Below are 14,914 nucleotides of genomic sequence, written 5' to 3'. Positions count from 1 at the left end.
CCGGTATGCCCCACGGAGAGCCTCAAGGTCCATAAATAGCAACACCCTAGAGGTCCCGGGCCCTAAGGTTGTTAGATTAGCCTCAACCAGAGCCAGGGCCTTTTCAACTCTGGCTCCGGTCTGGTGGAACGCTCTGCCTCATGAGACCAGGGCCCTGCAGGATCTGATTTCTTTCCGCAGAGCCTGTAAGACAGAGTTGTTCCACCTGGCCTTTGGCTTGGAGCCAATTTGATTCCCTCCCCCTCTTTCTTTTTCCTTTCTCCCCTGTGATGAGGCTGCATTTTAATGTTTCAATGTTTTGATGTTGTGTTTTAATCTTGTTTTTAAGTTGTATTCATTCAACCTGTTTTTATTATTGCTTGTTAGCCGCCCTGAGCCCGGCCTTGGCTGGGGAGGGCGGGGTATAAATAAAAATTATTATTATTTTTTATTATTATTTTGCTTAGGCCTTTGACTCTCCGCCTAACCGTTGCCGTGTTCCCCCATCTATCCCCTTTTGCAGACATCGGCGCCTACTTCGAGCAAGGCACCTGGGTGCGCTACGACATCATGACGATGCCGTTGCACGTGGTCCGGGAGTTCTCCAACATTCTCCACCAGCCGATTCAGCCGCTCCCCGGCTACAACCTGACCAGGGAGGACGTGTGGCTCAGTTTCCGCACCACTTCGGCCCCCGCCGTCCTGATCTACGTCAGCACCTTTGTGCACGATTACATGACTATTTTGATCCGCGAGGATGGTGAGCGCCATGGGAGCTAGCTCAGGGCCCTCCGAATCTGGCCTCTTTCTTGTTGACAACGCATCTTGCCATGGCGTCAGGATAGTTCATAGAATTGTAGAGTTGGAAGGGATTCTCCCCAGGGGTCATCGAGTCCAGCCCCCCTGCAATGCCTGAATCTTAACTACAGCATCCACAGCAGATGGCCTAATAATAATATTAATATTAATAATATATTATTTATACCCTGCCCATCTGGCTGGGTTTCCCCTGCCACCTGAATACAGTGGCACCTCGGGTTAAGTACTTAATTCATTCCGGAGGTCCGTTCTTAACTGAAACTGTTCTTAACCTGAAGCATCACTTTAGCTAATGGGGCCTCCTCCTGCTGCTGCACCGCCGGAGCACGATTTCTGTTCTCATCCTGAAGCAAAGTTCTTAACCTGAGGTACTACTTCTGGGTTAGCAGAGTCTGTAACCTGAAGCGTATGTAACCTGAAGCATATGTAACCCAAGGTACCACTGTATTAAAATGCGATAAAACACCAAACATTAAAAACTTCCCTAAACAGGGCTGCCTTCAGATGTCTTCTAAACACCAGATAGTTGTTTATTTCCTTGACATCTGATGGGAGGGTGTTTCACAGGGCGGGTGCCACTATTGAGAAGGCCCTCTGCCTGGTTCCCTGTAGCTTCACTTCTCACAGAAGGTCCTTGGAGCTGGACCCCAGTGTCGGGGCTGGATGATAGGGGTGGAGACGCTCCTTCAAGTCTACTGGGCCGAGGCTATTTAGGGCTTTAAAGTTCAGCACCAACACTTTGAATTGTGCTCGGAAACGTACTGGGAGCCAATGTAGGTCTTTCAGGACTCAACACTGAAATGTTCAAATGTTTATTTGGTTGTTCTGGCCACGCTTGCCGTCGCACCTGCGTGGCAAGCCTTTGAGAGCTGCGGTTTCAAAGTAATACCATCTCCTCCTTGCCGTCCCCTTCTACCTGTTGCCGTTTCCCTTGCAGGCATCCTGCAGCTGCACTACCAACTGGGCGCTCTCCCTGCCATCTACCCCCTGAGCACACGCTCTGTGGCCGACGGACAGCCACACAGTATCAATGTCACACGCGTCAATCGAACATTGTACACACAGGTAAGGGGGCCCCTCTTGCTGCACAAATGGGGAGGGGCCTGCAGAAAGGCGTTGTGCGGTGGAAGGGACCTGGAGCCCCCCTGATGTTGCTTGGCTCCCACCTCCCATCAGTCTCAGTTGAGTGATGGAGGCCGCAGTTCAGCAATGCCTAGAGGACTACACATGGTCTTCACCTCTGGCCCTGTGGCTCTCTCACTGTCTGGAGGGAGGGAGGGACTCTCGGGAGAGTAGCCCAGCAGCTTTCTGCTCTGCGGAGTGTGGGCCCGTTGGTGTCATGCGGACAAATGGTTAAATAATGCAGTGCTTGGCTTCGTGTCTCCAGGCACACATTCCCAGCGTCTGGAAGTTCTGAGATAAGGTGCCAGGTGCGCTGGGTTGCCATAGCAACACTAGCAAGGCCAAGTGTATGTCTTGCTGAGTCATTTACCCTTCCGTTAGTCCAAGAATGCCTAGGTGTAGAAACAGGTATAACAGGCATTGTTTTTATGATGTATGCCATATTGTTCTGTCCTGTCTGGATACTACCCTGTTTCCATGGGAGTGTCTGACTCTGCATGTGAGGAAGAGGCTCTGCGTTTTACGCAGCAGCGTTACCTAGCAGGGAGATAGTGTTACCAGATCTCTCTGTACATATGTATCCTTACTTCAGAGACCAGAAGAACTCTATATAGTATATAGCTGGGGCTCCACGTACTCTGCTGATATATCAAACTGGTTGTTGAGGTGTGGGGAACACAACCTTCCACAAGTAGCCCACAGAGCCTGGGACAGCACTGGGAATGGCTGAGTTATCCACTGTAAAATAATAATACTACTAATAATAATAATACTAATAATGATGATGATGATGATGTTAGTATTATTTATAGTCCACCCAACTGGCTGGGTTTCCCCAGCCACTCTGGGCAGCTCCCAACAGAATATTAAACAGAATAAAACTTCAAACATTAAAAGCTTCCCTAAACAGGGCTGCCTTCAGAGGTCTTCTAAAAGTCAGAAGGTTGTTTATTTCCTTGACATCTGATGGGAGGGCGTTCCACAGGGCGGGTGCCACCACCGAGAAGGCCCTCTGCCTGGTTCCCTGTAGCCTCACTTCTTGCAGTGAGGGAACCACCAGAAGGCCCTCGGAGCTGGACCTCAGTGTCCGGGCTGAACAACGGGGGTGGAGACGCTCCTTCAGGCATACTGGACTGAGGCCGTTTAGGTCTTTAAAGGTCAGCACCAACACTTTGAATTGTGCTCGGAAACGTACTGGGAGCCAGTGTAGGTGTTATAAGGTCTTGGCGGCCGCTCCCAGTCACCAGCCTGGCTGCCGCATTCTGGATTAGTTGTAGTTTCCAGGTCACCAGTCCACTGTTCTCTGTGAGGGTATCCTGATCAGCCTTATAGTATATCTTCTCTCTTCTTCCTTCCTTTAGTTGGATTATTACCCAGTCCAGGTGTACCAGCTCTCCCTCTTTGTGGATGGCAGACTTGACTCGCCCAAGGCGCTCTATCTCGGTCGTTTCATGGGTGAGTGAGAGTCGTGGGTCCTGCCCATTCTTGACATTGATTGTCCCATGCCCAGCTCCTTGGATGGGCCAGTCAGCCTTCAGCTGCCCTGGTTCCTTCCAGTTACTTTGGATTCCCAACCCATGGCCAGTGGCCAACATCTGGAAAGCTCCAGATTGAGGGGGATGCCTGCTGCACGTAAGCTCACCCTGACATCCAACTCTGCTTTGCTTTTAGGCTCACAAACATAGTTCTCTCCTCCTTCCACTTCCACATTTCTGGATTCTGCCCTGTCCCTCAAAACAGCCTCTGTTGCCCTCTTTCCCCTGTGTTCCTGGAGACCCCCCATTCCTTCTAATCGCCAACTTGGGAGTGCCTATCAGTTCCGAAGCAAAATGTGGCCACCCCAAAATGAGGCGATGGTCTCTGCATTCTCAGGGGCCTCCCTTCGGTATATGGAAGTTTGTTGTTTTATATAGATGCCCGATAGGGAACTGTGAGCTTCGATACTTACCGTATTTTTTGCTCTATAGGATGCACTTTTCCCCCTCCAAAAATTAAGGGGAAATGTGTGTGCGTCCTATGGAGGGAATGCAGGCTCCTTGGCTTCAGTGATAGCAACGCGAAGTCTCCGAAGCGCACTGGGAGCGCTCCCTCCGCGCTCCGGAGGCTTCACGTTGCTTTCGCTGGAGAGCGAGAGGGGTCGGTGCGCACCGAGGCTTCAGGGGTCGGTGTGGGACCTCGCGCTGCGCTCCAAAGGATTCGGGTTCCTTTAGCTTCAGCAGAGAGGGAGAGCTGCGCAGCGCCCCTTCAGCGAGGCGGGAGGAGAAATGGAAGGGGCTCCGTTTCTCCTGCCACTTCGCTGAAGGGGCGCTGGAGCAGAGAGGGGGAGAATTTTTTTTCTTGTTCTCCCCCTCTAAAACAAGGTGCGTCCTATGGTCGGGTGCGTCCTATAGAGCGAAAAATACGGCATATGCCCGGTAGGGAACTGTGAGCTTCAATACTTAATAGAATTTGGTGGCAGCCAAGTCTGTGAGAGGAGGAGAAGAGTCTGACGCAGAGGCCGGCACCCTGGGGCCTCCTCTAAGGCAAATGGGGAACTCGTTTCTTCAAAGAGCCGCCATCGCCCGAGCGCCTCTGCTCTTCCACTGCCCTCCTGCTCCCCCTTTTCACGTCTTTTCCTTCCACCCCACTTTCTGCAAGCTCTTGCCCCCCACTTTCCCTTCCCTTTCCCCCTTGTTGCATCCTTCAAATGCAGACCTCTCTGTATGAACATTCTGTAACGGGTCTGAAAATGATTTTGCAGGTTCTGGGCTGAATAAATTATGCAGATCATATGAATTTTGCATGCGCGTCCTTAATTTGCATAGCATGCCCTTCTGTTGCTAGGAGGGGAAAGGAACAAAGAGCCCGTCTCCCCCTGGAGTGCTGCCTTACTTCCTGCCAGACATTGACTCCTAAGCCTGTCCTTACAGATCTCAAGGCTTTTTCAAAAACTGATACGGCTGGCCATTGTCAGTGTTTCTGATTTGAGGTAGTTTTTATATTATCTCATTGAAAAACCTGTTTTATTACATACATTTAAACCCATTGACACACACACACACTTATTTATTTTTTTCTAAATTACATTTCAAAATATTCATTTCAACAACCACAAATCAATGACCCCTCCTTCTCTTTGGGTGGTTCATTTTGCATACTATAAAAAGGTAAAGGGACCCCTGACCATTAGGTCCAGTCGTGACCGACTCTGGGGTTGCGGCGCTCATCTTGCTTTATTGGCTGAGGGAGCCTCCGTACAGCTTCCGGGTCATGTGGCCAGCAGGACTTAAGCCGCTTCTGGCGAATCAGAGCAGCGCACGGAAACACTGTTTACCTTCCCGCCGGAGCGGTACCTATTTATCTACTTGCACTTTGACGTGCTTTCGAACTGCTAGGTTGGCAGGAGCAGGGACCAAGCAATGGGAGCTCACCCCATCGCGGGGATTCGAACTGCCAGCCTTCTGATCAGCAAGTCCTAGGCTCTGTGGTTTAACCCACAGCGCCACCTGCGTCCCTTTTGCATACTACACATCCCTGCATATTTTACATGAACTAAACCATTCAGTAATCCATTTTTACATCCCTCAAAACTTATTTACACTATTGAATTTATCTTAACACTACCAGCGTTTTTAAATGAACACAAATTTCACCCAGATATTCAGGTAAACATTTTCCAGTCTTCTTTAAACGTGCATTCTTCTTGTTCTTTTATATTCTATATGTTAAGTCTGCAAGCTGCTTGTATTCCATCAGTTTAAGTTGCCATTCTTCTTTGGCTGGGGCCTCGCTCATTTTCCAAGACACTGGCCGTGGTAGTGGCATACATAAATAGTCTTTTTTGACACCTGGGAATTTCCCTCTGAATTATCCCCAACAAAAAGGACTCTGGGGGTTTTTTGAGGGAGGAATGTACTTTTAAAAATTTTTTTTCAATTCATTATATATCATTTCCCTGATTTGGGGTAGTTTTGAGGGGGGTTAAGGTTTGAGGGGGAGCTGAGGAAGAAGCTGGCATCTGTTTAACCCTGTCCTGCTCCTCTTGTCTTCCATGGTCCACAGAGACGGGCCTGATTCACCCGGATATCCAAAGATACAACACACCGGGTTTCACAGGTTGTCTCTCAGGAGTGAAATTCAACAGCATTGTGCCTCTGAAAACCATCTTCCGGGCCAGTGGCAAAAATCCCATCCGCCCCTACAGCATCAAAGGGCGGCTGGTGGAGTCCAGCTGTGCCTCTATGCCCAACTCTTACGTTGAAACGCCACCGGAACTTGACCCCTGGTACATAGACCCAGGTATGGTAGCATTTATGGGGGAGGAAGGGTTGGGGGCAAGACTGTGCTTACCTGGGGGCGAGGGTGCCTCTTAATAAATTTAATAATAATAAAAAATGTTATTTACACCCCGCCCTCCCTGGCCAGAGCTGGGCTCAGAGTGGCTAACACCAATAAAATCACAGTAATAACATGGCGGGGGGGGGGACACAAGCAATTTAAAATACAGGTTAAAATGCAATTTAAAATGCAGCCTCATTTTAAAAGTAGCCCATAGATCAAGACTATAAGGTGAGGGAAACAGAAGGGTCAGGCTGAGTCCAAACCAAAGGCCAGGCGGAACAGCTCTGTCTTGCAGGCCCTGCGGAAAGATGTCAAGCCCCACAGGGCCCTAGTCTCTTGGGACAGAGCGTTCCACCAAGTCGGGGCCAGTACTGAAAAGGCCCTGGCCTTAGTTGAGACCAATCTAACCACCTTGCGACCTGGGACCTCCAAAGTGTTATTTGTGGACCTTAAGGGCCTCCGCGGGGCATACCAGGAGAGGCGGTCCCACAGGTACGAGGGTCCTAGGCCGCATAGGGCTTTAAAGGTGAAAGCCAGCACCTTAAACCTGATCCTGTACTCTACCGGGAGCCAGTGCAGTTGGTAAAGCATTGGATGAATGTAATCCTGCGGCAGGACCCCGTAAGGAGCCTCGCTGCGGCATTCTGCACCCGCCGGAGCAGCCCTAGCCTGCCTTCATGTGTCCCAGGTGATGTTTGGGCCAGAACCCTTGGACTAATCTACACTAGTGAGTTAAAACATTATACAGTGGTACCTTGGTTCTTGAACTGCTTAGCTGATGAACAAATTGGCTCCCGAACGCCGCAAACAGCTTTGTTTGCGTTTGTTCCGGTTTGTGAACATTTTTCGGAAGCTGAATGTCCGACGTGGCTTCTGCTTGAGGGCAGGAAGCTCCTGCAGCCAATCGGAAGCTGTGCCTTGGTTTTTGAACCGTTTCGGGAGTCGAACGGACTTCCAGAATGGATTAATTTTGAGAACCAAGGTACCACTGCAAATGCGTTATCAACATGTGACACCAGAGGGCGCTGTCGTCAATGTAAAATTGCACTGAGAGCTATATGTTGTTTTATTTTGAGCGTTTTTACAATCACAATTTAAATCACTAGTCAATAAGATTTGATTTAAATCATTTAATTTTTTTACAGAAAGACTCATTGTTGCTGGTATCATCTTAATATTTACAACCAGAGAAAGGTTTTATTTTTGTAATAATAAATTTTCAGAGTAGTTTTTACAGTTATATCAAAAATTACTGATTTGGTTATACTATTAGAACTACATAGACAGATAAGTATGAAATTATTGTGAGGTTTAATAAGTTAACTTTATATTTGGACAACTTTTCTGCTGTCCTTTATTGGAAGGAGATAATAATTTCCTTAATAACAATTTAAACAATTTATTTAACTAAAACAATAACATTATAGCAAATGTATCCATGTTTGTTAACTGATGTGGTTAAACATTTTTTTAAAAAACTTAGACTCGCGTTTTAGCACACATGAAAAACTTAAAACAAATCCTTATTTCCTGATGGACTTATTTCCTTTGGACTATAATGTAACTTAAATAGAAAACTATCTTTAGAAAGATTTTTCCTCCAAAAGCATTTTATTTTAAAAATCCGATTTAAATTAAAAAAAATCTGATTTAAATAAAAAATCCAATTTAATTTTTTTTTTATCCATTTTTTTTCAAAAAAATCATTTATTTTTATTCATCCTGGTCCTCTGTGTCCTTCTAGTTGACTTCCTGTACATCCACGACGACGGCTGGATCGCGATCATCATTGGAGGTGAGTGTGAGACCAAGAGGGTTGCTAGGAACTTTGGCCCAAGAGCTGCACCATGGGAGCTTGGCCCATGGGAGCTTTGAGAGCTCAGATTTAGATGCTGACTGTGGCCTACCGTGCAGCAGCCACACCTAAGAACGGAGGAAAACACAGGATGCCATGTCCGACCATGGGTCCACCTAAGGCCTCAGCACTGCCCGCGTCGGTTAGCAGTAGCTCCCCAGGGTTTCAGATGCAGAGGGGGGCATTCCCAGCCTTAACCTTTAAAACCCTAAACAGCCTCGGTCCAGTATATCTGAAGGAGCGTCTCCACCCCCATCATTCTTCCCGGACACTGAGGTCCAGCGCTGAGGGCCTTCTGTCGGTTCCCTCCCTGAGAGAAGCGAGGTTACAGGGAACCCGGCAGAGGGCCTTCTCAGTAGTGACGCCTGCCCTGTGGAACGCCCTCCCATCAGATGTCACAGAGAAAAAGAACTACCAGACTTTTAGATGACATCTGAAGGCAGCCCTGTTTAGGGAAGCTTTTAATGTTTGATGCATTAAAGGTAAAGGGACCCCTGACCATTAGGTCCAGTCGTGGCCGACTCTGGGGTTGCGGCACTCATCTCGCTTTATTGGCCGAGGGAGCCGGCGTACAACTCCCGGGTCATGTGGCCAGCAGGACTAAGCCGCTTCTGGCGAACCAGAGCAGCGCACAGAAGCGCCGTTTGCCTTCCCGCCGGAGCGGTACCTGTTTATCTACTTGCACTTTGATGTGCTTTCAAACTGCTAGGTTGGCAGGAGCAGGGACCGAACAACAGGAGCTCACCGCGTCGCGGGGATTCAAACCGCCGACCTTCTGATCAGCAAGTCCTAGGCTCTGTGGTTTAACCCACAGCGCCAGCCGCGTCCCCGTTTGATGCACTACTGTATTTTAATATTGTGTTGGAAGCCGCCCAGAGTGGCTGGGGAAACCCAGCCAGTTGGGTGGGCTATAAATAATACAAACAATAATATTTATTATTATTTTGATGATGATGATGATGATGTGGAGAACTCAGCCATTCCCAGCACTGTCCCAGTGCTATTATTATTATTATTATTATTAGTAGTAGTAGTAGTAGTAGTATTTATTAATTATTATGATTTATGAATTATTATGAATTATGAATTATTACCAATTATTATTGTTGTTGTTATAACTGGAGAAGCTGGGTGTTGAACCTGGCACCTGCAGGCAACCCATATGGTCTACCAAGGAGCTATGGCCCGGCCCATGTGTAGCCTTGCTTCTGGGTTATTTTCGTCCTCCCCCTTCACTCTCGCCTTTCTCCCTCAGTGATCTTTTTCCTGCTCCTGCTGCTGGCGGCCGCTCTCCTCTTGATGTACCTGCACCATCACCGCTACAAGGGCTCGTACCACACCAACGAGCCTAAGGCCATCCAGGACTACAACAGTAGTAGCAGCAGCGGTGGCGGCGGCGGTGGCAGCAGCAGTGGCGGCGGCGGAGCACCTCCCGTCCCGCCGGCGAAGCCTGCCGCCTCGCGGAAGGATCAAAACTTGCCCCAAATCCTGGAGGAGTCCAAAACCGAATAGCCGACCGGAGCCAGGAGCGCCGATTCCTCCCTCCGCTGGTGCTGGCTGCAGCCTTTTGGCAAGACCAACCCCGAACTGCCAACTGTGCCACTTTCTGGGAAGCCGACCTTCTCCCCCGCAACAGCCCCACTGCGAGACGACGGCCCTCCTGTTGCCTCTGCCTTGTTTCACCTGCACATCCTGTGGAGTGTTGCTGCATCTTCCGGTTGGATCCAATAACCGATGGGCAGGTGTCAATCAAAGGTCTCCAGCCCGAGTTTTGTTTTCTTTAATAGCCTGATTCTCCCCAGTCCCGTTTCTCATCTCTTGATCAGGTTGGTGCCTAAGAAGATGCCCAAATGATACCTGAGGGTGGTTGTTCCCTGACCCCCAGAGCTATTAAGTCTCTCTGCACTCCTGTTTCTGGACCGCGCAAAGTCTCCTTTGGAGTAAAATTGGGGTGGCAGAGGTGACGCATGACAGGCTGTGGCAAGCAGCCCGTGCCTGGACTTCCTCCAAGCCAAACTCCACAGATCCTTGCCATTTGAAGAGAGACACTGGACGGTCAATATTGCACTTTCTTCTTTTTATTTTGTTTTTACGGAACAAGGGAAAATGCAACGCAATATCCATTCTGGCCTTTTCACGCGTGACTCACTAGCACATAGTCTTCCTTGCTTAATTGCTTAGCATTTAATTAAAAAACAAAAAAAAGCCATTAGTCGAGCCATGCAGTATAGCATATTTTAGATCTCGGCACGTTATATTGTGCCCTGAGAGAAATCCAATGTGCAATGTAGGTACCTGCCTGCAAGTATATATAAAAATATATATAAATATAAATATATTTCTGTGTGCAGCTGCAGCGCATGGAAGGATCACTCGCACTTTGCTACCACTTTGCTGCTTTCGTAAATCAGGGTTTTGAGAATTTTAAGATTCTTTCTACCTTCCCTTCTTCCCTTTTAGTTGTGGGTTATTAGACAGACTAGTTTTTTTATTCTATCGGTTTGTATAAAAAACACAAAAGCAGAAGTCTGATGTTCTGTTTTTTCAAGTGAAGTGATGTCGTCTGTGTGGTCTGTAGTTTGCTACTTCAGGGAAGGAGGTTTTGCTCTTGGGTAACTCTTCCGACCCTCTTCCTCCCCCTACCTTTTGAAAAGCTAAGTTCACTCGTGAAATGTTAAGAAGATAAAACTGTGTAGCAGATGCAAAATGGATTTATTTTATCCAAAAGCCCGGGGCTATTCCTGAGCGGTTTATTTTTTCTAAGGAGCTGTTTGTCTGGACAAAACGTGAAGGTTACCTAAATAAATAAATGTAAAGAAAGTTAAGTCAGGGCGATGACGACGTGAGCCTGTGTCATTTTGTGGGGAGGTGATGGTGCGAAGGCTGTTGTTCAAAAGTATCTAAATTATAAATTGAGTTTTAACAGGCAGCCCTCCAGCAGTTCTCAACCTGTGGGTCCCCAGATGTTGTTGGACTACAACTCCCATCATCCCTGAGCTCTGGCCTTGCTAGCTAGGGGTGATGGGAGTTGTAGTTCAATAACATCTGGGGGCCCACAGGTTGAGAAAGGCTGCAGGCTTAGGCCAAGCAACCACCAGCATTGTAACTACAGTGGTACCTCGGGTTCAACCTATGTTGTTCGATAACTATCTCTGCTGTGGCTGGAAATTATATTGATTTACTGTTTGCTCAAGTTTAATAGTATCTGTTATTCGTTTGTGGCCTGGGCACCTGTTCCTCTTTACACAACTCTGCTCAGCCTTCAAGTCTGTGATGCTGTTGATATACAGTGGTACCTCGGGTTAAGTACTTAATTCATTCCGGAGGTCCATTCTTAACCTGAAACTGTTCTTAAGCTGAAGCACCACTTTAGCTAATGGGGCCTCCTGCTGCTGCGCCGCTGGAGCACGACTTCTGTTCTCATCCTGAAGCAAAGTTCTTAACCCGAGGTACTATTTCTGGGTTACTGGAGTCCGTAACCTGAAGTGTATGTAACCTGAAGTGTATGTAACCTGAGGTACCACTGTACAGCCATGCGGTGCCATCAGTGACGGTAAAGGTAAAGGGACCCCTGACCATTAGGTCCAGTCATGACCGACTCTGGGGTTGCGGCGCTCATCTCGCTTTATTGGCCGAGGGAGCTGGCGTACAGCTTCCGGGTCATGTGGCCAGCATGACTAAGCCGCTTCATGACTTCTGGCCGTTTACCTTCCCACTGCAGCATTACCTATTTATCTACTTGCACTTTGATGTGCTTTCGAACTGCTAGGTTGTCAGGAGCTGGGACCGAGCAACGGGAGCTCACCCTGTTGCGGGGATTCGAACCACCGACCTTCTGATCGGCAAGTCCTAGGCTCTGTGTCTTAACCCACAGCGCCACCCGCGTCCCGAGGGTGTGTTAGGATGATTCAAAATCCCCACCTCTGCAAAGTTCCTGCTCTAGACTCACGTTCTTTTTGCACATAGAGAATCGACGTGCTGGGGTGAGAACAGCAGCAGCAAAACCGGCTAGAGCTGCCCTAGTTATGCAAGGCAATTGGATCTCTCAACACATAAAAGCTGAAAACCCGGACATTGTTTGTTGCAAAGGCCAGCACAAAATGTGTGGCTCCTATGGTGAATAACAGGGTGAAGAGACCTTGGCTCCTACAAATAACACTAGAATGATGGGCACCCCTTGCCCCGAACTCTGCATTAAGGCAACAGCTTTCTTAAGCCGACTGTCACAAAATAGCATGCAAGTGCTCGGTTTCCCCAGAACGCTTCATCGAGTTAGATAGTTAAAAAAAACCCCAGCAACCCATAAGCAGGTGAGGGGGGGAGGGTGTCTACATTTCAGTTTCTTTTCCCCCCAGTCTTCAAAGTCTGTTCTTCCCTTTTCTGCTGCAACTTGTACTTTTTTTTATTTAAAAAAAGGTCCCCATGAAAATTCATCAGGTGTTGAAGAGAGGATGGAATCACCCGTCGTAAATAGCCGCTCAGAGTGGCTGGGGAAACTCAGCCAGATGGGCGGGGTATAAATAATAAATTGTTTATTATTATTATTATTATTATTATTATTATTATTATTATTATTATTATTATTAAATGTGTTTCCTCTTCCTGGGCAGCCTGGATGCATCCTCAATTGCGCAAAATGTCTGCTACTTCTCCCCAACGGTCAAAACTCCCATTGTTCTAGGCGTGTTTTGCGACAGGGAATTTTGTTAGCGTGAGCAGTTTCTGAGCTCCGGGCGCAGTACTGAGCCTAAGATTTCAGATTAAAACTGCAGAGTGGAAGGAAAGGAGGACCTTTTTCTGCCTCCCCACATCCAGCTACTTCTCCAGACTGGAAGAGAGACCCTCTTAAGAATATTAGGGGGGTGGGCAGGGGAAGGGACTAGACCATGTGAAATATGAACATAATATTTTAGCTGCAGTTCGTTCATTCTCAGCTTTGTATTGTTATAAAGAAAAAGCGCACCTAGACATTCCGTTGTTGTGTCCATAACCTAGGTTGAAGGTACCATTTAGCTCCTAGCTTTCATATCTCAGTTTCTAATGGTGCCACTCCGTCACGCCATCTCAAGACTCTTATCAAATGCCCACACCTTCCACTTTTCTCTTTCCCTCCTTTCTCTCTCATTGGATTTTTTTCTTACCATCTAGCGTTGTTGTTGTTTAGTTGTGTCCGACTCTTCGTGACCCCATGGACCAGAGCACGCCAGGCACTCCTGTCTTCCACAGCCTCCCGCAGTTTGGTCAAACTCATGCTGGTAGCTTCGAGAACACTGTCCAACCATCTCGTCCTCTGTCGTCCCCTTCTCCTTGTGCCCTCCATCTTTCCCAACATCAGGGTCTTTTCCAGGGAGTCTTCTCTTCTCGTGAGGTGGCCAAAGTATTGGAGCCTCAGCTTCAGGATCTGTCCTTCCAATGAGCACTCAGGGCTGATTTCCTTCAGAATGGAGAGGTTTGATCTTCTTGCAGTCCATGGGACTCTCAAGAGTGTATCCTTAGAACTCCTTAAAGGTAAAGGAACCCCTGACCATTAGGTCCAGTCGTGTCCGACTCTTCATGGACCAGAGCACGCCAGGCACTCCTGTCTTCCACTGCCTCCCGCAGTTTGGTCAAACTCATGCTGGTAGCTTCGAGAACACTGTCCAACCATCTCGTCCTCTGTCGTCCCCTTCTCCTTGTGCCCTCCATCTTTCCCAACATCAGGGAGTCTTCTCTTCTCATGAGGTGGCCAAAGTATTGGAGCCTCAGCTTCAGGATCTGTCCTTCCAGTGAGCACTCAGGGCTGATTTCCTTCAGAACGGAGAGGTTTGATCTTCTTGCAGTCCATGGGACTCTCAAGAGTCTCCTCCAGCACCAGAATTCAAAAGCATCAATTCTTCGGCGATCAGCCTTCTTTATGGTCCAGTTCTCACTTCCATACATCACTACTGGGAAAACCAGAGCTTTAACTCTACGGACCTTTGTCGGCAAGGTGATGTCTCTGCTTTTTAAGATGCTGTCTAGGTTTGTCATTGCTTTTCATTGCCATCTAGCCTAGGGAAATCAAAAGCTTGCACACCAGTTCATGACATTTCAGTCTGCTTAATAAAGGCACTGTCTTAATATGGGCGCCCGCCCCCCTTATGGGCCTTTATTTGTAGGCTGACTGAGATGAAACATTCCTTTGGGTACCTCCGACTTCGTGAGGCAAGCATTTTCAGAGACACAAACCACACGCGCGATACAAAACAAAGTAGAAGGCACATCATCACCCCCACTTTTTTTTTTGTCTTTCCCCCTCTGCTGTGAGACTCTATATACCAGTGTTTCCCATACTTGGGTCTCCAGCTGTTTTTGAACTACAACTCCCATCATCCCTAGCTAGCAAGATGATCGGGGTGATGGGAGGCGTAGTCTAAAAAGCTGCTGAGACCCAAGTTTGGGGAGCGCTGCCCTACGCAAATGTCATGGGGGTGATTCTCGGGGTCCCTTCCAACTCTTCAATTCTATGCATGTGTATCTTAAGCTGTTTATGCATTACTCAATTATAGTGCTGTCATCTCGAAACATGCATGTACTGTCCTGTCCCTCGGTCTCCTGAGGGTGTGGGAAGTGCCAGGGGGAGGGGGTTAGACCAGATCTCTCTATTTGGGCCCCAAACACCCCTGCTCTTCGCCCTCCTCAAGTGTTTTTGCCTGCCCTTGGCCTGTGCTAATACTGCCTCCTTGCTTGGATGGGTGGAAAGGACACCATGCTGCACAGAGAGGTAAGTATCCCAATGACTGCTCTATCAACTTTTTCCCGCAGGCTGAACAAAGGCCCCGACCCCCCGGGGTCAGATGA

General features: G+C 48.2%; 1 protein-coding gene across 1 annotated transcript in view; it reads left to right on the top strand.

The window, feature by feature from the left end:
• The window catches only part of CNTNAP1 (contactin associated protein 1), a 42,630-nt gene extending 31,710 nt beyond the window's left edge, over nucleotides 1-10,920 (top strand). Inside the window, exons 19-24 of the mRNA XM_083582446.1 lie at nucleotides 503-739; nucleotides 1,736-1,863; nucleotides 3,282-3,375; nucleotides 5,962-6,198; nucleotides 7,985-8,035; nucleotides 9,351-10,920. Of these exons, the coding sequence (XP_083438572.1) occupies nucleotides 503-739; nucleotides 1,736-1,863; nucleotides 3,282-3,375; nucleotides 5,962-6,198; nucleotides 7,985-8,035; nucleotides 9,351-9,607 (1,004 nt within the window). The 3' untranslated portion in view covers nucleotides 9,608-10,920. The remainder of the gene's footprint in view (nucleotides 1-502; nucleotides 740-1,735; nucleotides 1,864-3,281; nucleotides 3,376-5,961; nucleotides 6,199-7,984; nucleotides 8,036-9,350) is intronic.
• Nucleotides 10,921-14,914: the final 3,994 nt, after the last annotated feature.

Source organism: Podarcis filfolensis, assembly GCF_964270895.1.
Source record: "Podarcis filfolensis genome assembly, chromosome: 13".
Taxonomy (NCBI): domain Eukaryota; kingdom Metazoa; phylum Chordata; class Lepidosauria; order Squamata; family Lacertidae; genus Podarcis; species Podarcis filfolensis.
The sequence above is the reverse complement of the archived record's forward strand: the minus strand, read 5'-3'. Positions and strand labels throughout refer to the sequence as shown.